We start from the raw sequence: 23,252 nt of genomic DNA, 5'->3' as shown, positions 1-23,252 counted from the left end.
GAAATATTGAGAGGACTATAGTATAATGAAGTTTTTTTTTTTAGTTTTTTTTTTAACAAAGTGTTTTGTCATTTCCCTCAAGATGATTTTCTTAAAGTCATACATTCACGAGTGCCTTCAATATCCCAAGAGACTAAAGAAATCCATATAAGACCATTAACAGTTTGAGTGCTCATTACATTTTGTACAAGAAATGGACACTGATAGCTTCAACATTTTTACAGTTTCTGAAATGACACTAATGCTGAGTGTGGTTTGGTAGCTATCAGCACTGTAGCAGTCATGGAGCTCATCACCATCAAAGAGGATATTTAATGCCTGCTCTACACGTGTGTGGTTAGTTCTTTAGATCTTTTAAGATGAGTTCTGACAGCCTGGTATCATAACATTATGAGCATTGCTCATCAACATAATTCAACCATCATGATACAATTCTTGCCTGTCGCTCTCAATGACACGACTATACCAAACAAAGGCCAAAGACAAGAGCCAAGACGATGGCTCAGTGCAGCTTTAGGATTTGATAAATGATTATCACATTGAAATTGGAACAAGTGTCAACATAAGGAAATAAGCATGGGTCAATTTTCCAGTAAAAATAAAATAAAAATAATATGGATATTTGAAAATTATAATGGTAATACAACTTCTAAAATGCCATTCAGCATCACTACATAAAATATAGAACTAAAAAAAAGTGATGTGCACTCAAAATATTGGACTAGGCTACACACTTAGAAATAAAAGTGCTAAGTAGAACCATATAAGGTTCTTTGGCTTGTCCTATAGGAGAACCCTTTTTGGCTCCTTTTGGAGGGTTCCACCAAGAACCCTTTAAAACCCTTTATTCAGGAAAGGGGTTTTAAAGGGTTCTCTGGATCAAACTGGTTCTTACTGGAACCATTAGTGTTACCAAGAAATCTTGAAAAACCCTTTCCTTGGGAAAGGATTTTTCAGAAGCAAATGGTTCCAGGTAGAACCTCAGCCCATATTGGAACCCTTATTACTAAGAGTGTACACTCTTAGAAATAAGGTGTACCCCCTTAGAAATAAGAGTGTACGCTCTTAGCCCTTGTAGAAGGACCCTTTTGGAACCCTTATTTCTAAGAGTGAAATAAGGGTCACTCTTAGAAATAAGGGTTCCAAAAGGATCCTTCTTCAAGGGCTGAGGTTCTACCTGGATCCATTTGCTTCTGAAAAACCCTTTCCCTAAGAAAGGTTTTTTCAAGGGTTCTTGGTAACACTAATGGTTCCAGTAAGAACCATTTCGATCCAGAGAACCCTTTAAAACCCCTTTCCTAAATAAAGGATTTTAAAAGGGTTCTTGGTGGAACCCTCCGAAAGGGTTCCAGGTAGAAGCTTTATAAAAACACTCTACCTGGAGCCAAAAAGGGTTCTCCTATGAGGACAAGCTGAAGAACCTTATATACTTAGCACTTTTATTTCTAAGAGTGTATAAAGCCAGACAGGTAGACTTCTTATTAAAAATGACTCTTTTCACAGATACAATAAGAAAAACAAGGGAAACAAAGCAAATATATTATGTCCTCTCTGTCTCTGGTGCTGTTTCTGATCAATCAAGAATCTAAAGAAGAAGGAAAATGGTATTTCACACCAAGACGAATGAAGGACAGAACTGGTGACAGGCTCAAACCATTGACAATGTTATTAATGATTAATGAAGCTTATGGGCTCCCTGACTGAAAAACAAAAAAAGTCAACGTAATCCAAAAATCCATAGATAATTCTTCTTCTAATCCACCATTAACTATTTCACTCAGACCTCACCATATAAATAAAAAGATTCTAGGCATACTTGATGTACATGTTATCTTTATTCTTATGGCTTTCCAATAAAATGGGTTATAGCAGTCTTGCATGCAGTTTACTTATACACTACAAGCATTCTGTATTTGATTGATGGGCGATTTTCAAAGTCTGTTTAATCAAAACATTCTTCCATAATGCACAACGTACAGTGTAAGTATTGAAAGTTGTAATGACATGCAAAATATACTCATATTAATGGAGCTATACCTTTATAACATGGAACGACAGATGGAGCCGTGACACAGTTTCGGGTGGAAGAAATGGCAAAAAGTAACACACCTAAATACCCCTTTGAAAAATGTAAACAGAAGTAGAAAACAGCCAAGGGCATATGAGATGTGTGATGCCATGTCCTTGAGATAATCATTCAGAATATTCCATGCCATCTTTTCATCCAATTTAGATATTTATAGTGATAAGGATTGAGAGGTAAGCTGTGTAGAAATATTTCACAAAGCCCACTAAAACATAAAAACGTTAACTTTCTATTTCCAAATAAAAAAATATTCCGGTGACCTCGTCTTACAGAGTCCATATGACAATTTACATTCTTCACCACGCGGCTCCGGTTGGATATTTATTCTGAACGCAGAATAAATCAGGTTTTCTATCACACGCAACACAATGCAAACTGCAATAATGTTCGACAAACGCCATCATTTCCTAATCCTTGCAAAATGCATCATCAACAAAAGATGGAAAAAGTAGAGACCTGGAAAACAAATAGACCATTTGACCTATGATTTCCTCCTGCCAAGCGAACTGCCATAGGTTTGTGCTTAAGCAAGATAACTTTGTCAACAGCAAAGACAAACCCTCAGTTGAGGATTCAACTTTCAGCACTTTAATGATAAAAAAAAAAAAAGTATGTGCACAAAAATCAAAATTATAAAACAAAGAGCATGTATTTACATGAATGATTTCTTGAGCTTGAACAAAAGTGAATGTGCAAAGTATTTCTGCTGCTCTGACGTCCGATACTCAAATATACTGTACGTGAGTATGACTGGATTCATGTGGATCTTGGACAAAGGCTATCGGCCATTTTGTGATGGACATGGAGATTAGCCAGGTGGAAATAGAACACGAACATGCACAATCACGATGGAACGTCCATGCAGGTCTGCGACAAAACCGACATCGTCTCTTAGATTACGAGCCTGAAAGCAATTTTTCCTCACTGTAAAGCTCACCCCCTGACAGAACAACCCTTTTGAAGAGTAAAAAAAGTGTATAAAAAGTCAATGAAATAAGCTACGAATCCTTAAAGTAATAAAACAGTGAGTGATATAACAGTAATCCGAGACACATCGAAAGCAGAACTCGCTGCAGTTGAAGTCAAAGCGTTAACTAACGTGTCTTTCAGAACACTTTGACGAAAAGTTGCCCATCATTACAAACAGTTCGCCTGGCTCTTGAACACAGCCAACCATTGTAGTCCCATTATAGTCTGAATGAGCAACTTTTACATTTAGGCACCTAAACCTCAAGTAAGCATGGCCACTTTAGCAAAGTTATCCACACTGAGGATGGAAAAGAGTCCAGAAGACGACTTAGTCACTTTTTGAATGTTGTAAACATGTTTGTCATGAACTCAAATGTCTTTGTTGCATCTCCAAGATGTGTTCATTCATCTTGGTCTTGAACATCTTTGCCCACAACCTCCTTTTCACTTTTGTCCTTTTCATATTTGTGTTTTCCATTTGTCGTCACACTGTTACATGACGACTGAGAGGCAATCGACGGTGCTAGTTCACTTTGATGAGTGTTTTGATTTTTTTTTAGATCGTCTGTGATGACAATCTCATTGTCAATGAGCGCTTTATCCTTTTGAATGACATCATAGGATGTGTCCGAGTGCTTACCGGCCGCAATCGCCTTAATATAGTGCCTGAAAGCTCTCTGGATGACGACGGCTGACATGTCCTCCTGTTTGCGACGTAAGGTGGTTGTGATGGGCTCGTAGGACAACTTGGAAGGGTTGGAGGCCATGAAGCGCTCCTCCATCTGCCCCCTGAGGACATCCATCTCGCCACCCTCGCCTAAAACACGTTTCGTGAAAGCGAACAGGATGTCCAAGCAGTGAATGCGCTCGCCACTCACCATGGGTAGGTCCATGGAGATCAGTTCAAGCCTGTTGGGCATGGCTATGCGTAACGGCGCTTCCAAAGCATCTGCAAATTCTGCCAGCTTGTTGTACTCCATGAACTGTGTTGCATGAGGGTCAAACCTTTCCCACACCTCGTAAAACGTTTCAAAATCGTCCTCGCTCAGCGGGTCGGCGCTCTCCTCGGTGGCCACGCTGAAGTTTTCCAGGATGACTGCAATGTACATATTCACCACGATCAGGAAACAAATGATGATGTAGCTAACAAAGAAAGCAATCGCCACAGGAGGGTTTCCACAGTCTCCTTTAACAGAACTGCCAGGGTTCTCCTTCTTAGGGTTACAATCTTCGTCTTTGTTGAGAAGGGGAGCGAGGAGGCCATCCCACCCTGCTGAGGTGGTGATCTGGAACAAACAGATCATGCTGTTGCCAAATGTCTCGAAATTGAAGAGGTCATCGATGCCCGACTCTCTCTTGACGTAAGCAAAGGTTGACATGGCAAAGATGGCGTAAATAAACATCACCAGAAAGAGCAGGAGACCGATGTTAAACAAGGCAGGAAGTGACATCATCAAAGCAAACAAAAGTGTGCGAATTCCTTTGGCGCTCTTAATCAGGCGGAGGACTCGGCCGATCCGAGCCAATCGGATGACTCGGAACAATGTTGGTGAAACAAAATACTTTTCGATCAGTTCAGAAAGAAACATACCTAAGGAAAGAAAGCAGAATATATTTAAAAAAAAAAATTACATACAAAAACATGTATACTGATAAACTGACTGATGAAGTGCTATCAGCAGTGCTGATACATACCAATGATGGAGAGAATGACGACGATGAAATCAAATATATTCCAACCATTGGTGAAAAAGTAATGGCGAAGCGCGATCATCTTCAACAAACACTCTCCGGTGAAGATGGAAATGAATAAGACGTTTATATAGTAGAGAACGTCTATCTTTTCCTTTGACTGTTCATCAGTTTCCACCATCATTGTCACCATATTGAGCCATATCAGAACCATTATTATGATATCAAACGCCTGTTTTGTTGTGAAGTCAAAGATGTATGCTTGAATCTTGTTCTGTAACAGATATCAGCGTGGCAGAGGAACAGAAATGGATATTAGATGCCGTGACATTACTGTAGATCAGTGATGCAAATGTAAAGTCGTGAATAAAATGACATACTGATGGTCTAGGAATAGGTTTTTGTGGTTTCTTTGAGCCCAGCTTTTTCATGGCATTGTAGTATTTCTTCTGTTCCTCAGTCATGAAGATGTCTTGACCTCCAAAGTACAGAGGGCACGAGAGGAAACGTTAAATCACAGGAAAAATAATGAGGAGAAACTGCAGGAAGATAAAGCAATGACATTTCTATTTGAACACTGCGCAAAAAAAAAATATATATATATATATATATATTTGAAAGCAGATTTGATACTCATCTTTTTCTTTTGCTGATTGAAATTGTCTATGATGACACCAATAAAGAGATTAAGTGTGAAGAAGGCCCCAAAAATGATGAACACAACAAAATACAGGTACATAAACAGGTTGATCTCATACTCAGGTTGCTCTTCTTGCTATAACAATGACAGAAAGTGGACATATTAATATCATTCAGTTGGTAGTTTGCACTCAACAACATGCAATTGTCTCTCATAATCTGCTGGTAAATGTAATGCTTGTGTTTTAACTGTGTTGAGTGTTTTGTATTTGCTGCTGCCTATCTTGGCCAGGACTCCCTGGGAAAACAGGTTCTTAATCTGAATGGGATGTTCCTGGTTAAATAAATAAATAAATAAATAAATGCAGGTGTGATTTTATAGGCCCCTAAATGCTGGAGGAAGCAAACACTTCTTGAAAAGACCTCTGGTGTAGCTATACTGAACAAAAAGTCACACTGATGACTCATCAAACAGCAACGTGTTTCATTACTCACACATTTCATTACTTCACAAAAAGCCAGATTAATATTATTTAGCGTTCATAAACCCTGTACCCTAGTGACGCCAAGAACCTCTTAGTTGTGATTTGACTTCAATGTGCCATGTTAATGTCACAATACTATGTTTCAAAGAACAAATACAGGAAAATATACAAATACTTACATTTGGTTGAGAGTCCACAGCAGCATACATGATTTCCATCCAGCCCTTGAATGTAGCCTTTACAGAAAAAAAACAACAGATATATTATACTATACCTTTAATCATTCCATCATTTCCAACCTTTAAAAACTAAATGATTAAATCACTTACCACTTGCAGCAGTGCGAGATAACCAGCTCCGACATTGTCAAAGTTGATTTTGTGAATTTTCCAGCGAGTGTCGTTCAGTGCTCTGCAATCTGTCCTATTTTTGACCAGTGATGAAGGTATAGGCTCATCTGAGCCGTTGTAGACACAATAGTAGTACTTCCCCGCAAACAAGTTGACTCCCATGATGCTGAAGATGAGCCAAAATATGAGACATACCAGTAGCACATTGAAGATGGAAGGAATGGCGCCGAGCAGGGCGTTAACAACCACCTGCACATCAGCACACACAAAGAAAAACAATGTGGACAATGTGCGGAGCCCTCAGTATGTAGCCTGCAAGTGATATATAACACAGTATGCAATGGAAAGAGAAGGACAACACGAGCGGAAACATTTTAGTGTCAATGTACATGTCTGCATCAGCTCATCAGAGAGATCTGATAAAATGAGGATTGCACGGAAAATAATTTAAATAAGGCACAGTTAAAGGTGCCATATGTAAGAATGTGGCCAAAAACGGTTACTACATTCAAATTTAAAAATACCGAGGTCTTTTAGGTTTCGTTTTCTGACGTAACTGGCAACCCGTGGTTGCTCGGCAGCTGAGACTCTACTGACTGCAATGACTGGTAGGTGGCGCCACATGCCAAAACAGGATTTCAAAACATAAACATGATTTGCAGTCTGCAAAATATTTGTTTTTTATGCAAATATTTTGTCTGTACTGTTGTTGTTGTTGGTGAGTTCAGTTTGTTATATGAACATTATTCCTGAGTCTCTGTGACATATTAGGAGGATTTTATGGCCAGTTGCTCTAGATTTATTACATAATGCACCTTTGAGTCTGCTCCAGTATATGTCTACATTTTTTAAATAATTAAAAGAAAACGCATGGTAAAGGAAGGAGTACACCACAAACTGTGCTGACTGTAAACAGAAAAATGGAATAGAATACACTTTAATTAAATAAGGTACGTGACGTAAAAAAGGTAAAATATGCAAAGAAAATACAACATTTAGAACATCTGCACTAAACTGACACACTTAGCAAGTAAATAAACCTGCAAGATTTGTGCAATCAAATAAAGTAGTGGGGGGGGGGGAAGTGGAAGGGCAAGGCCTTGTTACTGATGCACTATTCATGCAAATAAGTGGGAGACATGCTACTGTGTGAGGAAAGACTATCATCATCATCAGCAGCAGCAGCAGCAGCAGCAGTGATGTAAATGTGGACCGTCACAATATGAAAGCGACTAATCGATAAGCTACATTGATCTCAGCAGCTGACAACTCTGCCCTGGATGCTACATAAGTTATCAACCCCTGATTGGACCATGCCTGCGTTGCACGGTAAACCACTGTAATGTGTGTGAGATGTATTTTCCTGTGAAGTTAGAACAGACATGTCGCAATAAATAAAAGGCAATAGAAATCTGTCAGCGAAAGATAGATAGCATAGTTTGGGGTGTTTTGGACTAACGCTAATGCTTAATAATGCACAACTTCTCCCTGCAGGCAATACATTAAGTACACCGTATTTAACATGTGTGTGTCATATCTGTAAAGAATATTATATGTGTGGTAAATGCAGCATGTACTGTAATGTAGGTGGATTTGGCAAGGCAAATCTAAACAATCTATTTGATTATATTTAAAGTACTGGCTTCTCTATATTTAATGCATGTTATATTTAACACATACGCAGAAATTCCTTAAATTAGGACCCTGCTTTTGGTAGTAGGGAGTTATTAGTTATTTAAAGGTGCTATATTTAAGAAATGTATTATATTAAGACATGAAATGACAATGATATATCGTTAGAGATCAAGAAAACGTGTTAAATTGAAATACTGCCTTCGCTGATAACAAACTATGTCTGTGCTATGTCTCAGAGGAGAAGAAAAACAAGGGCCCGTGTGGATACTTTTCTCTGGACAGGGAAGCAAAATGGGGGACTTCAGTGAAAGGATTCCTTTAATAGCTACAAAAAGAAAATTAAGAAAGAAGAGGAAAACTTAATGTACATGCAACACATTCTGGGGGTATCTGCTGCTGCTCTTTTGGATGAATCTGTATCAGTGCATTGAGCCAACAGAAGTCAGTGCACCATGACCTAGAATAGATTGAGGAAACCAATCCTTACCCTCATGCCCTCAAACCGCGACAAAGCTCTCAGAGGCCTCAACGCTCGCAGGGTTCTCAAAGACTTAATGGGGCCAATTTGAGAATATCCCAAAGCATTGGCTATCAGACTGACTAATGACACCTGGAAGGAATGCACACATGTCAAAAGCAGAACGGACAGATCACACTTCATGTTACTGTGATGTTTTTTGTTTTTTTCGAATAAGACAAAAAACAACAACCTGTGAGCAAACCTACGTCAACAATGAGGAAGTCCAACCAGCACCAGGCATTTGTGAAGTACTTGGCAAATCCATACGCCACCCACTTCAAGAACATCTCAAGAATGAAGATGTAGGTGAAGATTTTGTCTGCAAACTCCAACACAGTTTTGATGGTCTTCCTCTTCTCAATGTAGACATCTTCAAAGGCCTGAGAGTAAAAAAAGTTCATGTTTATGTGTGATTTGAGGTACAACTGCTTGATAGTTTACGATGCCAACAAACTTAGCTGCTGTCATAAAGTCTATTTTACTGTTTGTCAGAGACGTTTGTTACCTCTACCGGGTTCTTTTCTTTCTTATTTGTATCATTATTATTTATGGACAACGGTAGCTTGGTGGTAGAGCAAGTTGTCTTTCAACTCGAAGGTCGACGGGTCCTTGGGCAAGGCACTTAACCCCACGTTGCTACAGACGGCAGCGTGTGAGTGGATATGAAAGATGAGTGAGAGGAAATGCGCTGCACATAGATGAAATAGTGAATGGCAAAACTGTAGCGTGAAGCAGCTTTGAGTGGTCATCAAGACTAGAAAAGTGCTATATGAATACAAACCATTTATATGTGGATTTCTTTTAAAACTAATTTGAAATTTGGTATAAATCCAAAATAAATAGCTGGATTTCAGTGGTGGCATGTGCTCCTCGAGCACATGGTATGCATCTATAGTCATTTTCAGACATATACTCCAGGTGTTGTACACTGCGTTCTCACATGACATGACTTGGACATTAAGTGGAGATTACACATGGCAGCTTGCAAGAGAATTTTTGAAGGATAACCGGAGAAACCTTTGTAGACAATGGCGCAGCTTGTGAACAGGCAAGGCAGGCAACTGCTTGGGGCCCCGAGCTGATAGGGGGCCCCCGCCACTCGGAGCCTGAGGGCTGTTTTTACTGAAATGTGCAGTGACCCCTTAAACAACAATGGCCGATTTGCAATGACATCTCAGTAGGAAACCTCCCTAAAGGGGCCCCACCTCACTTTAACCTGTGTGAAGTTATCGTTCTGCAAGTTGGAAAATGAAGAGGATTATTTACAGTGTAATGCATATCTTTGTTTACTCAGTTTATATATGTTTTTTTTCAGTTATTTACAGTATTTTCTTGTTCTATATATTTATATTGTTTTAAAATGTGGGTTCTTTACAGTGTAATGTATTTTTTGCTAAGTTTATATAGTTCTTTAAAAGTTATTTACAGTATTTTATTGTTCTTTACATTTATATTTTCACATACTTTTTAATTACAAGGTTTTTCCATGTTATTTCATTCATTTTGAAAAAAAATATTTTGAACTCATACATTTTTCGTTGGTGTCAGATTATTTGTAATATAATGGTGATGAACACATGGTTGGAAGGAAGGGCCCCCTGGGAATGTTTGCTTAGGGCCCCTACAGACTCTAGAATCGCCTCTGTCTGTAGACATTTGCGTTACAGCTCCTTTGGAGAATCTCAGGGGTTAGTGCATGCTCTTCAATGACGTGAACTGTTAAACGCTATAAATGGTGTTTCCCATTTGTTGAGGTAAACGTATAATGTCGTGTAACCGAACGATCCCACAGAGACTAACCAGTGCTCCGCTGCTGAGCAGGATCATGAAGATGATGAAGCTCTCAAACCAGTTGTGCTCCACTATCCGGTAACAGGTCTTTCGTAGTGTCCACCACACCTTCCACCATCCCACCTCCACGTTCACCTGACAGCACTGGAACTTTTGCACGCAGCCTGCATCGAGAAAAGAGGGAGATTTAGTCATGAAGCGTGGAGTAACTGGTTAACGCTGCAGTGCGTAACTTTGGGTGAGTTTTGTTATTGTTGTTGTTGTTATTATTGTGCCCCTGAAATTATTTTGAATCTGAAAACAGGTTATGTCAAGCAATACTATCAGACCTGACTGAGGGAGCATTTGTGTTTACACCAACAGCGCAGGGACGGGCACTGTTTTTGAGCAGTAGAATTCACTTCTGAAACTTTTTCTGGGTGCTTTTTTTTTTTTTTCCTTCATTCGTGAGTCACGTGGAACCGATTGGCTTTCTTTATACTGAAAAGTTATGGCATGCTCAGTAGTGGAAGCAGTATTCACCATCAGTAAAGCACCCGTCAGGATCCATAGCTTCTTCAGGTTCAAAGTCATCGGAATCTCTGCGTTCCCCGGGTGGCAAATCACACACTGTGCTGCCCTCTGAGGAGCTGAGCTGCCCGTCGTCATCTACAATCTGTGGAAGAAATCACACAAGGCTCGTCTGACAAGAGAAATACAACTGCAAATGTAAAGAAAAACAAAGAGAAGACACATTTAATGCACTCCATCTCTCGATTATTTATGTTACTTGGGACAACACTTATTATTATTGACATACAGCTAGTTTGAATCAATATATGTCTGTATGTACTATATATATGTACTATATACATCTATTGCATAGCAACATAACTACATGTCTTGTTTCTACAGCAGGTGAGTAAAACAATATATATTTTTTATTATTATTATTCTGATAAAAAAAAAATATATATATATTATTATAATAATAATAATAATAATAATAATAATAATGTATATTTTTTAATCGGAATGCAAAAAAAATAGACCCAATAGTTCTTTGCAGCCAAATGTATGAAACACAAACGGTAATTGTGATTTGAAGGTACTGACACTGCTGTATGGATGCCACATGTTCTCTCCTCCGGCCAGTTGCTGTATGGCTTTCTACAGGGTGTGTCTGCTAATAGCTGTTGATGAGAACAGCTCGAATGCCTTACTGGAGAATGCAGAAGCACTGATCTGTCCTGGGACCAGCTAATGCAGTGCAGGGAATGATGTAAGCATGTTGCTGTGAGCACTGAAGTCAATTTGTTTGTGTTAGCTCTCCGTACAGCCTCTGGCAGGAGGGCCTCATGCTAAATTTGCATTGTGTTTGAAGACACTATGAATCTGAATATTAGTATGTTATTATTCTAATTATTCTAATTATTTATGAATCAGGAAATGGAAATTCATGAAGGTCATTTGTGATCCTTGTTAGAGGATGCATCATACATATATTTGGTTTCACAATGCAATAAAGACTGAAAAATAAATAGTTTTAAAATGTAACATACTTTAAGTGATTCAGCATAAAAACACCAAAACAAAATGTACATTTTGAAATATTTGTTTAGTAGTATCAAAGTAAGTGTTTTAAAGTATCAAATAAATGAGTAAATTACTTAAAATATAACACTGCAACAATTTATGTGGACACTTTTCCCCACTTTTCAGTGTAAGAGGAGGGTTTAGTTCACCAGCACTCAGACTTAAATGGCACACACTGTAATGTAATCTGCATGCTAGTATTTCCTTACATAAGGCCTCTCCTCACTAAAGTGTCATGGTAAATGGGCTCTTTAAGGGAAACATCATGTTGTACGCGTATACCTTTTTGTCATGTCTCAAAGCCACAACTGAAACACTAAAATCCTTTGTCATGCATCACACATTATGGACATTATTCTGCCTGTGTCGGACTTGGTCTCAAGGGTTTATTATCACTTACAGTAAAGGCAAAAAGATCGATCGGACAGGGTCCACAAGAGCATCCTTACCACATGGCATCCTCCTGGTTCAGAAGAGGCACTGCTGAAGTCCTCCGTATTGAGGTTTTCAAAGTCAGACTCCCCAACAGCAATAGGAACCGTGATAGTCAGACTAGGATTGTTGATGAAAGACATTATAGAATCATCACTCTTGCTGCTGACTACTATATACTTGTCTCCAGTCTTGTCCACTCCAGTCACATCTCCATTGCCATTCTTGGGAAAGTCTTTGATGGTGTGGTCGGGGACACCGTTTGGTCCGAAAGGTTTCTGAAGCACATCGAGCGATTGGTCCTCAGCCTTCCTTTTCTTCTTGCTCCGGAGGCAGACACTGTTGCAGCTGTTTCGAAGTATGGACTTGGTAAAAGCGAAACCTCTGTGAATCCGAGCAATGGCGATCTGCAAATTGTTCGTATCGCTGTCGTCCTCTGTCGCCGCCAGGTTGTCGGCACTAAAGGAACTCAGCAGCAAGGCCAGGAACAGGTTCAGCACCTGGTAGATAATAACAATGCTTAGCACAAGACTGTGTTGACCTTCAGAACAGAACAAAACATGCAGCTATTCTTACATCCCTCATCATCATTTTCTAAGAGTGTGTTAATGGATTCATGAAATGACAAAAAGAGATAGTGATGTACCACAAGGTTTCCAATAACCATGACCATCATGTAGACAATGATGCACATGGTCGTCCCAGCCACCTCCATACAGTCCCACATGGTCTCTATCCACTCTCCACAAAGCACTCGGAAGACAATGAGGAATGAATGGAAGAAGTCACTCATGTGCCATCGGGGCAGAGTGCAGCTGGTAGAGATTTTACACACACAGTCATTGTATTTCTTTCCAAACAGTTGCATGCCCACCACGGCAAAGATAAAGACGATGATAGCCAGCACCAGGGTCAGGTTGCCCAAAGCTCCCACTGAATTACCAATTATTTTGATGAGTGTGTTTAGAGTGGGCCATGATTTGGCCAACTTGAAAACTCTCAGCTGTAAAGAGAAAACAAATGATATCATGTTTCCACACTTAACATGCCATCGATAATGTTGGAAATGAGACTCATCTAGACTCACCAGTCGGAATGATCTCAGAACGGACATGCCGACCACATTTTCCAAACAAAGCTCCATCAAGCTCAAACTGACAATGATTCCATCAAAAATATTCCACCCCACCTGGAAGTAATGGTACGGATCCATCGCAATGATCTTGAGGACCATTTCCGCAGTGAAGATACCAGTGAAAACCTTCACCAAAAACAGGAATTGGCCATTAATAAACACAATACCTATTTTGCAAAATCACACCGACGTTAAATACGCACTACAGTCCACTGACCTGATTTCCCACTTTAAGCATATAGCTGAAACCCAAACTCATTTTATGATGCTCCATTGCCATAAACAGTGTGTTAAGTACAATGCATAAGGTGATGGCGAGGTCTGCAAATGGGTCCGTGACGATTAGATTAACCAGCTTCTTGATCTTCAGCCATGTTGGACAGAAGTCCCAGATGAGGAAAGTGTGGGCAAACTTGTTCCAGCAAGGCGGACATTTCTGCCTCGACTCTTCGAGTTCTGCACAAATTGACAGCAAACAGCACATTGTATATTTTACAACTAACATTACATATCCATGATGTAAAAATGCATGCCATGGTGCAGAATACCCACCCTCCATTGTGCTGGTAATGACACTAGCTGTGCTAAGAGCTCTCTGTCTGGCCTCTGGGCCATCAAGGAAGTCCATACACTCCTGGTTTGCTCCTCCACTGGCCTGTCTGTACTCTGCGTCATTGTCATCAGCCTGAAGGGTAGAGATGATAGTTACAGATCCAACTTTGTTAGAGAAAATAACAAAACACATTTTTTTTTTACTGTGAATGCCTCTGTGACAACTTGGCACAATAAGGTCTTATGGTCAGAAGCCACAGCAGTCATAATGGGCTGGGAAACAAATGTGTGATGGCAAAAGCTGTTTTTATTTGTCTGAATGCACATTAGAACTAAATGCACCACGACAAAGAATTTCTTAAAATGGCCCGTGAATGAAATGGCATTAGCACAAACACTCCCAACACTAAATTAAAAATAAATATGATACCGCACAATGAATGCTTTGACAAATGTTCAGCACTATTGTCGAGTACAGTATCACCTATGTCGTTTCTGTTCTTAAAAGTGCGACTTAGAGAATAAAAAGACAGAGAGAGAGAGAGAAAAAAACCCAATGAAAGCAAGGCTACAATATGCAAATAAAAACATGGCCACCTGGAATTGACAACCCTTTCTTACATTGTCTGTGATGGAAGCCATATCCACTGTCACTTTAGGCAGGTGGAGCCTCACAGGTGATGATGGCAGAGAATTCCCACCCACCAGAGACACTACCCCATTACAGTCTACTGAACTGTGCTTGATGCCGCTGGCTGGAAAACGGAGATGTGACAAGAAGCTGCACTGGCTCATACTGCTGCTTCGTCGATCGAACGTTCGGGGAAGAAAAACAGAGCCTCGCTGGTTCAGGTTGTCCTCAAAAATACTGTTCTCGTCGTCGGCGAACTCATTCTCTGAGCCCACGTCCTGTGTTTGGCTTCGGAAACTGAAAAGGCTGGTCCTGCTGTTGCGTCTCGGTGAGAACGGCGGTCCACGAAAACTCAGAAAGGACTAGAAAAGAAGTAGATTCTTCAGTGGGTACAAGGTACATGCTGATTGTGTAGAAGAATGAACGGGGGATGACGATGACTGACTGAGCAAATCAAAAAAAAATGATGATGATGATGGTGATGATAATAGATGGTGCGCAATTAAAAGAAATTGCAAATTATCACGACTTACAATGATAAAGTGGATGATTATGATGAAGATTAAGATTAGGATGTTGATGGAGGTCACCATCGTATTGATGACAAACGCTGTATGATGGAAAATGAAAAATGCATCTTGATGATGTTCATCCGCGACAAGAATATAAGAAGCTGATGAGGACAGTGAGGAAGATAACGATGTTGATGACGCTGGCGATGACACCGAGGATGATGATGATGATGGTAGAAAATCATGGTGATAGCAGTTAAACAAAATATTGTCTAATTTCATGACATGAATGGGATCACAACATTAGTTAGCAACTCATGAAGCATGAGGACAATTAGCAAAAATAAAAAAGCATGGTGAGCATTTACATGTATCGAATACTGTTCATGAACACAGTGATTGCAATGAACCTGATGTGCAGAGGAGCATTTCATGTTGTAGTTGAGCAGGTTGGGATCCACAGAGAAGCGACAGCGAGTCTTTTTTATGCTGTCCTGCGACTCCGATTCGGGGAATTTCTCATCAGCCCCTTTGCCCTCCTCCTCCTTTCTTTTCTTGCGCCTGTTGCGTCTCTCCTTGGCACTTTTGGAACTGAGCTTGGAGTTTTCAGAGGAGCTCTCAGTGCCGCCAGCTTTGTCACTGGCCTCCCCAGTGTCAGTAGCAGCCACGATTGCTGCTGCCTGAAAGAGGAAAGAGAGGTCAGTGGTTCTTCGCTTTTTCTGACACTGTGGGGAAAACATGTCCAACTGCATTAGATATTCTATGATGGATCACTGACACATTTCTAATCTGTTTGCCATCAGTACATGTGTATCTTTCAATGCTTTACCAAGCAAGAAAATGTTCAATGCGCTACAAAAACGTAGACAAGAAGGCAAAAATAGTGTTATTTGTAGAAATCACATGTCAAATATATACTATAATGTATGAAATCCTAATTAAAGGTGCCATATGTAAGAATGTGGCCAAAAACAGTTACTACATTCAAATTCAAAACACCAAGGTCTTTTAGGTTTCGTTTTCTGACGTAACTGGCAACCCCTGGTTGCTCGGCAGCTGAGACTCTACTGACTGCAATGATTGGTAGACGGCGGTAGGTGGCGCCACATGCCAAAACATGATTTCAAAACATAAATATGATTTGCAGTCTGCAAACATTTTTGTAATTGCAAATATTTTGGCTGTACTGTTGTTGTTGGTGAGTTCAGTTTGTTATATGAACATTATTCCTGAGTCTCTGTGACATATTAGGAGGATTTTATGGCCAGTTGCTTTAGATTTATTCCATAATGTACCTTTAAATAACAATCATCATGATTATTTCCATATGTGCCATCTAACTTAGAGTTTTTAAAAGCCTCCGTGTACCTGAGCATCCTCTTGCTGTTGTTGTTTCAGCTGCTCCATCATGGCCTGATACTCCTCCTCCTTCTCCTTAGCCTCTTTCACGGTGGCCTGGCTCTGCTCCTCGTAGGCCATGGCTACTACAGCCAAGATAAGGTTGATCAGGTAGAAGGAACCAAGGAATATCACCAGCACAAAGAACAACATGTACGGCTTCCCTGCTGCTCGCAATGTCTGGGGGAAAAAAAAACACAAACAATCTGGTCTGAGCAGATCATTCGTAATGACTTGTGCAAGTAAGCTATTCTTTCCTTCTGTTTGTCTATCTGTTTGCTTGTGCTCAATGCATACACACATGCAGTATATCACACATACATAAATCATGCTATTGTCACCCTCAGGTCAGGAAATGGTCTCCAAAGTTTCCAGGCCATTACTGACAGTAAATGCAACTTGGTTTGTGAGATTGTGGTAAATATATGCAGTTATATCATGTTTCTATATCATATGCAGTCTACTCTTGGTTTGAATATGTTGTCTATACTCTTAGAAATAAGGGTTCCAAAAGGGTTAATCTACAAGGGCTGAGGATCTACCGGGAACCATTTGCTTCTGGTTTTCAAGGGTTCTTGGTAACACTAATGGTTCCAGTAAGAATCATTTTGATCCATAGAAACTTGGTTCTTGGTGGAACCCTCCAAAAGGGTTCTCCTATGAGGACAAGCCGGAGAACCTTATAGGGTTCTAATTAGCACTTTCATTTCCAAGAGTGTACCATAGTAAAAAACATGAAAATAATTATCACTGTTCCAAAATCTGACCATGCTGACCCAGAAAAAAGGCTAATTACACACACACAGAAAAAATATTTGCTCACCCGACCTTTGTTTGCTTTACTTGTTCATGTTCCAAAAGCTAAGCATTGGCCTTTTCATTGAGGGCATTCACACGGTGTTTGCATGAGCGATAATGGGCCTCATCGTTTTTTCATTTTGGCCAAGATGCACCTGCACTTCATTTCGCGTGTTGTTTGAACAAGATGCTCCAAACACTCCCATTAATGCAATGCTGTAATATGAGATTGCTTTGTCTTTGACACAGCCCCTCCTTAACCGATTGTGTATTTTGAAAAGCAGACATCACAGACACAGCACCCTGTACGATGGATGCGCTAAAAGAATTCACGAGCCTGCCACCAAACATGTTTTTAAAAGGGTTGCTGAGAAACCAAAATAACCAAAGACTCTTTGTCTACTGCTTTATCCTCGACATGAGGGTCACAGGGGAGCTGGAGCCAATCCCAACTGGCACAGGGAGAAAGGCGGGGCACACACTGGACCGATCGTAGGACCAACATCTCTCACATTCACACCCACAGGCAATTTTTTAATTGTCCAATCAACCTCTGCATGTTTTTGGACTGTGGGAGAAAATACACATAATATCACTCAAGTTTACATAATTAGCCTAATCCCAAACACAGCTACGCAGAACCATCAAGACTACTTCATGGTGGAGCCACGTGACATTTAGATAAGGTTTATAAGCAGGAATTGAATACACGACCTATAAAACATGTTTGCATAAGTGTAACCGCTTTAAACAAAAACTCGTTTGGGTTTCGTAGCCTTAAATTTAGCCTTTTATATGTACTTTATGGAGGGGGCTTGCTTTTACGGCGGCCACCATCTTGCACTGAAGTGTTTCTACAGCAGCCTGAATGGATGTGCATTACTGTCCAAATGAAGAATATGGGTGTTGTAATGAGGGACATGTTCAGTCAGTGTCACTTATTCAGGAACATGAGTTAAAATCAAGGATTGAGGTGTTAAAGGAACTTTTCCTGAACATTTAACGGTATTCTCACCACTGTGTCACCATGGGCTCTTTTACCTTGAATTCAGGTTGATAATAAAAAAGTATAAACTGAAAAGCACTGCAGTAATATTGGTATTCAACGTCTTCTTCTATTCTTCCTTATTTCTCTGCCTACCTGTTGATAGAGGTTTTCCCAGTAATCCTGAGTCATCAGTCGAAACAAAGAAAGGAAGGCCCAACCAAATGAGTCGAAGCTCGTGTAGCCATAGTCGGGGTTCCTTCCCACCCGAACGCAAACGTATCCCTCTGGACACTGCCTGCAACAAAGAGAAAGTCTGTGAAGCACTGACGGCAATCAATCCACCGGCTATTCACAAGGGCACAATGCAATACATGCATCATACAGACCATTTTTTTTGTCTATCCTATGTACAGAGCAGTCAAGGAATAAACATACCCAGCTACACTGCCGTTGCCACAGAGCAGTGGATCTCGCTTTCCGGGAAGGTAATAATGATTACCTGGGTGGGAAGAGAAAGAAACTCACAGTTATACTTTGTAAGGGGAAGGTCGCGGTCATGAATATGTAATCGCTTTGCTCAAATGAATCAAATACTCACTGCTGTTGAGTCGGAATACAGTCAAGTTGAAGCCGCTATGTGATAATGTTATGTTTGTTGGAATCTGTACACACTTTTGCTTTAAATGGCCCATGAATAGTTGCAACCCTATAAGGGCGAAGACGCTTAAGCAGAAGACCGTAAGGATCATCACATTGGAAAGCTTCTTCACTGACTGGAACAACGCGCCAACGATGGTCTTCAGGCCTGCCAGATATAGCGTCATTTGTTACTCTATATTTAAAGCAACACATTCATTCTTTCATTTTTTTTTCAACATATCTCAGAAGCAAAATTATAAACATGGCAACGCAACTTTTGTATTTGTAATTTTGCTCTCAATTTTCACAAAATGAAGGCTATTCATCAAGACGAAGTAGTAATCACATGGAGGTAAAGTGATAGGAAATTAGGATCATGGACTAATGTGATGGTGTATGCGCAACAAATAATAAGACACTCCTCTGGGACCGGATACATGATTATTATGTCGTAGTTATCCACAAGTAATAGAGAGCAAATGGTAGTTCAGAGTAGTTAAATCTGCCATAGCTGTGATAAATGTGCATGCTCTTAAAAAAAAAGATAAGCAAATAATGGTACAGATCTCACAGAGTAAATATGCAAATGACTAGGTAGACGAGGGAAATCAACAAGAAAATTAAATCTGTCGTTTTCTCTCAAGACTGTAGGTGTTCAGATTGATATATATGTGATAAGAAGACAAACAGGTGGGGTCACGGAGCGTCTTGCATACATGACAGTTGCAAGAGGAATGGTAATTGGAGAAAGAGGAGATTGAGGTTCAGGTGCAACGTGCAAGAGGGACGAGCATGCACTTGCTCCCATGGCTTACCTGGTATAACTGAAATAGCTTTGAAAGCTCTCAGCACTCTGAAAATGCGAATAGCTGAAAAATTGCCTAGGTTTACAAACTCCGTTACGTACCTGCGGGGAAACGTACAATTACTATGGCATATCAACTCAGATAATGCATCAATGTCAACAATGCAACTGTTCTGTGCTAATGATTATTATTTTGGGGTTTAATGACAGATAAATATAGAATGACACCAGCCTTGTCCTTTGATATTTGGAGACACAGATGTATTTTTGCTTTAATTTGAAAGTGAAAGCACTCACGCCAAAACAATGACAGAGAAATCCAGCCAGTTCCAGGGATCTCTCAGGAAGGTGAACTTTCCGATGCAGAACCCTTGAGCTAAAACTTTAATGAGGAATTCAGAGGTATAGATTGCAGTGAATGTGTACCTGTTGGTGAAAAAAAAGAAATGCATCAAGAAAATATACACGGCTTCCCAACCAAACTGTGAGTGATGTGTGCGGTTCAGTGAGCAACACGTTGACAACTTACTCCACATTCTTTGTCCACTCCGGCGGCTTAGTCAGTGTCATGAACACACAGTTGGCAAGGATGGTGCACATGATCACCACGTTGAACAATTTGCAGGTTATAGTCAAGGAGGTTAATCACTTTACTGTAAAAAACATTTATATTATATGTATTCTCAGATATGAAGTGACTCACAAACCAAATATTTGGATTGGGAGATTTGGCAGCATGTCAACATCATTAATGCTTATCATGATCAACATCTCGACCAAAGGATATGAGTGCACCAAAATCTTGATTGATATTTTCCTTAGAGGGTTGAAAGGACTCAGGAGGTACAAGGCAGGAGAGGCGTTGAAGCGGAAGATGACCTTTCCTTTGTTTAATACTATAAAAGTCTGCGAGACAGAAGAGATGTGATTACTGTATATTTCAATTAGACTGACTTGCAATATCTGAAAAAACAAACGAAAACAAAATCCTGATTTTTTTTCCCTTCTTACCAGCCTTTTCTTCCTTTCAACTAATGGCATGTTTCCACTAGCTTGACTCGAATTGGAATGGCACAGCGTGGTTAGTTTGCTTTTCCATTAGTGACAGTACCTGGTACTTTTTTTTAGTACCGGCTCAGGTGAGGTTCCAAGCGAGCTGAGGCGATAAGAAACGCGGTGTCGTCAGAGGTCAGAGCGCCGTCACAGGAAGAGGCGCAAGAATCAAACCGAACAATGCCGAAGTGTAGATCAGTTAAAAAGACTTAACAATCCTAGAAACGTGGGTTAATCTCCAACATCAAGGAAATGTCTCAAATCTCATCGTCCGGTGTGTTTAGCGTCAGAACTGCTGAAAGTCAGCGATCGCGGGCAAACTCGGCCGTTGTATTTCAGTTCAGCGACGGTGTCTGACAGAGTCTGTGCTCCGGTCACGCAGGAAGTACTGAACAAATATTTGTTTTTGTGTGTCGCGTATAAAACAAAGTCAAGTGAGTTTCGTGCGGATGTGCTTTGATGGAAAATTGTGCGGGGCACTAGGTTAACGCACGTTAACGCATGACGCGTCTCCATGGCGACTGACTGACCGGAAAAAGACGCGCATGACGTCATGTTTACGCGCCGCGACACCGGAGTCCGGGCACCTTTTACCAGTTAGCTCCGTTAGCATGCATTAGCTCCTTTTAGCGTCGGTTGGCGCGCCTACAGTCGCAATGGGGCGCTCTGTTTATTAAACGAAAAGAGCAGCGCTAAGTATAGCTTTACTTTAGAGACTAATTTTAACAATCCCGAGTCACGTAAAACATGACGTCACGCGCGTCTTTTTCTGGCCAGTCGTCATGGAAACACGTCGTGCATTAACGTTGACGCCGTTACCGCGCCCAGCACTAATGGAAAACCAACCAAACTGTGTTGAGTCGAGCCGAGCCAGGGCGGTACTATATAGTGGAAAAAAACGCCATAAGACTTAAAGCCACAGCAGTCATTATAGATGCATGCTGTCCTGGACCTTAAGAGAGCCTTAAATCATTAAACCACACACAATGCCTACATATGACATAAGTCGAGATAAACTGAAACTGCAGTAGATTAAAAATCATTAATCATGATAGGATGCAATCGAAATCTAAACAGATTTCCATTGGGTCTTTACACTAAAGGAAACCAACCTACTTTCTGATTACTGTAGTAGGGGTCCAGGTCCTCCAGTGGTGTCGACACCATGCCTTTAGGGGTGTCCCTGTACAGGAGAGGGAGCGATTTGCCTGTTGCCAGGTCACGGCTGGGCTTGGGCGCATTCTCATCCTTGCGTTGTTTTTTCTTCTCGCCTTTTGGTTTCTTGGCTTTCTCCTCAGCGATCCGTCTCTCAATGGCATTGAGGGACTCGCGGGAAAAAGGACGGAAGCTGTCTGGACCTGGCGGTACAAGTTGTGCCATTTTTTCATCCTGCACCTTCAGAGTGAACAGCTAGCCCTCCAGCATGAGAAAGGCCTGAGGGGGTGAACACAGATATAACGCTTCGATTAGTGTGCTGACCGTGAAATATTATTTAACGGAAAAATGAAACTGAACAATTTGATGCAGCAAAACCGTCTGTATTTCTGGCAACAAAGTCCTCCTGACAATGAGGAGGGTGGGTGCAGTTGAATTTCTTGGTCAGAGATCATCATCTCAGGAAGTGGCACGATATAATGAGCCTAGCGATGACTGTCGTGCACATAAATTCCTGCCAGCTGTGGTAAAATTAGATCTAATTATCTGCTGCTCTGAGGATAAAATTAAGATTTGATATGACAATGATCAATTTCAGGTAAGACTGGAGCTCCTCTCCTCCATCCCTCAAAAGGAAGAGTGTGTGCTTCTCTCAGAGCTCTGTCTCAGACTCTGAGAAGGAAAGATCCATTCTACTAATAGGCCTGACTGGTATGATGTGTTAGCCAGACCTATGCAGTATTAAATATGAATGCACTACAGACTGCAAGGCATCTCTGCCCCCGGCTGCCACCGAGCTCTTTTGCCCGAGCTGAGAGTGCAACAGTGTAATAGAATACTTCCACACGTTGCACTGCGATGCAAGCAATCAATCGCAAAACACACTGATCAATCAGCTGCCCTCAGCAATGAGTATGCACATGCGTGTGATGCAATCGCAACAACAGGGAGTTTCAAGACATGATCTTCCGAATCGAGTATGAAAATATTGCTGACGCAGAACATTCACGAAGACAGGAAGACAACAACGCGGCCTAGTTGTGTAGATATCCATCATCAGTGATCTGATTGCATGTGGACAGAGTGCTAAAAGGGACTGTTCACACTGGGCATTAAAATGCGTCCTAGATGCCTCTCTTGTGCCCATATATATATGATCAAATTTGGCCTCCTCCGCCCTGGACTCAAATACATGCTGACGTTATGCCTGGTTGTGACAACTAATGTATGTTTTTATGGGATCTGACTGTACTGATGTGTCTGTGTGTGTATGTACATTGATTATATGTACGTGACTGACAGAGAAAAGAGACAATAAGGACAAGAGGAGCTCGAGTTGCTCCAAGCTCTACTCACGCTGCTGTAACATGAAATGAGATTTTAACCATTGCAAAAAGAAAATAATGTAATGA

General features: G+C 40.7%; 1 protein-coding gene across 1 annotated transcript; it reads right to left on the bottom strand.

Annotated features, from left to right (window-relative positions):
- Window positions 1–3,456: 3,456 nt before the first annotated feature.
- On the bottom strand, window positions 3,457–22,065 carry scn1laa (sodium channel, voltage-gated, type I-like, alpha; the record flags this gene model as incomplete). Its single annotated transcript, XM_083908460.1, has 26 exons — window positions 3,457–4,646; window positions 4,751–5,021; window positions 5,128–5,225; window positions 5,381–5,522; window positions 6,051–6,107; window positions 6,201–6,470; window positions 8,344–8,466; window positions 8,583–8,756; window positions 10,177–10,331; window positions 10,690–10,822; window positions 12,192–12,674; window positions 12,821–13,177; window positions 13,262–13,435; window positions 13,527–13,765; window positions 13,862–13,994; window positions 14,483–14,854; window positions 15,415–15,684; window positions 16,373–16,582; window positions 18,342–18,483; window positions 18,624–18,687; window positions 18,787–18,993; window positions 19,643–19,734; window positions 19,930–20,058; window positions 20,162–20,259; window positions 20,428–20,538; window positions 21,802–22,065. The coding sequence occupies 26 exons, from the start codon at window positions 22,063–22,065 to the stop codon at window positions 3,457–3,459; spliced, it is 5,958 nt and encodes a 1,985-aa protein (XP_083764586.1).
- Window positions 22,066–23,252: the final 1,187 nt, after the last annotated feature.

This window comes from Microchirus variegatus (assembly GCF_963457635.1).
Source record: "Microchirus variegatus genome assembly, chromosome: 22".
NCBI classification, from domain to species: Eukaryota; Metazoa; Chordata; class Actinopteri; order Pleuronectiformes; family Soleidae; genus Microchirus; species Microchirus variegatus.
This window is presented reverse-complemented; position numbering and strand designations above follow the sequence as displayed.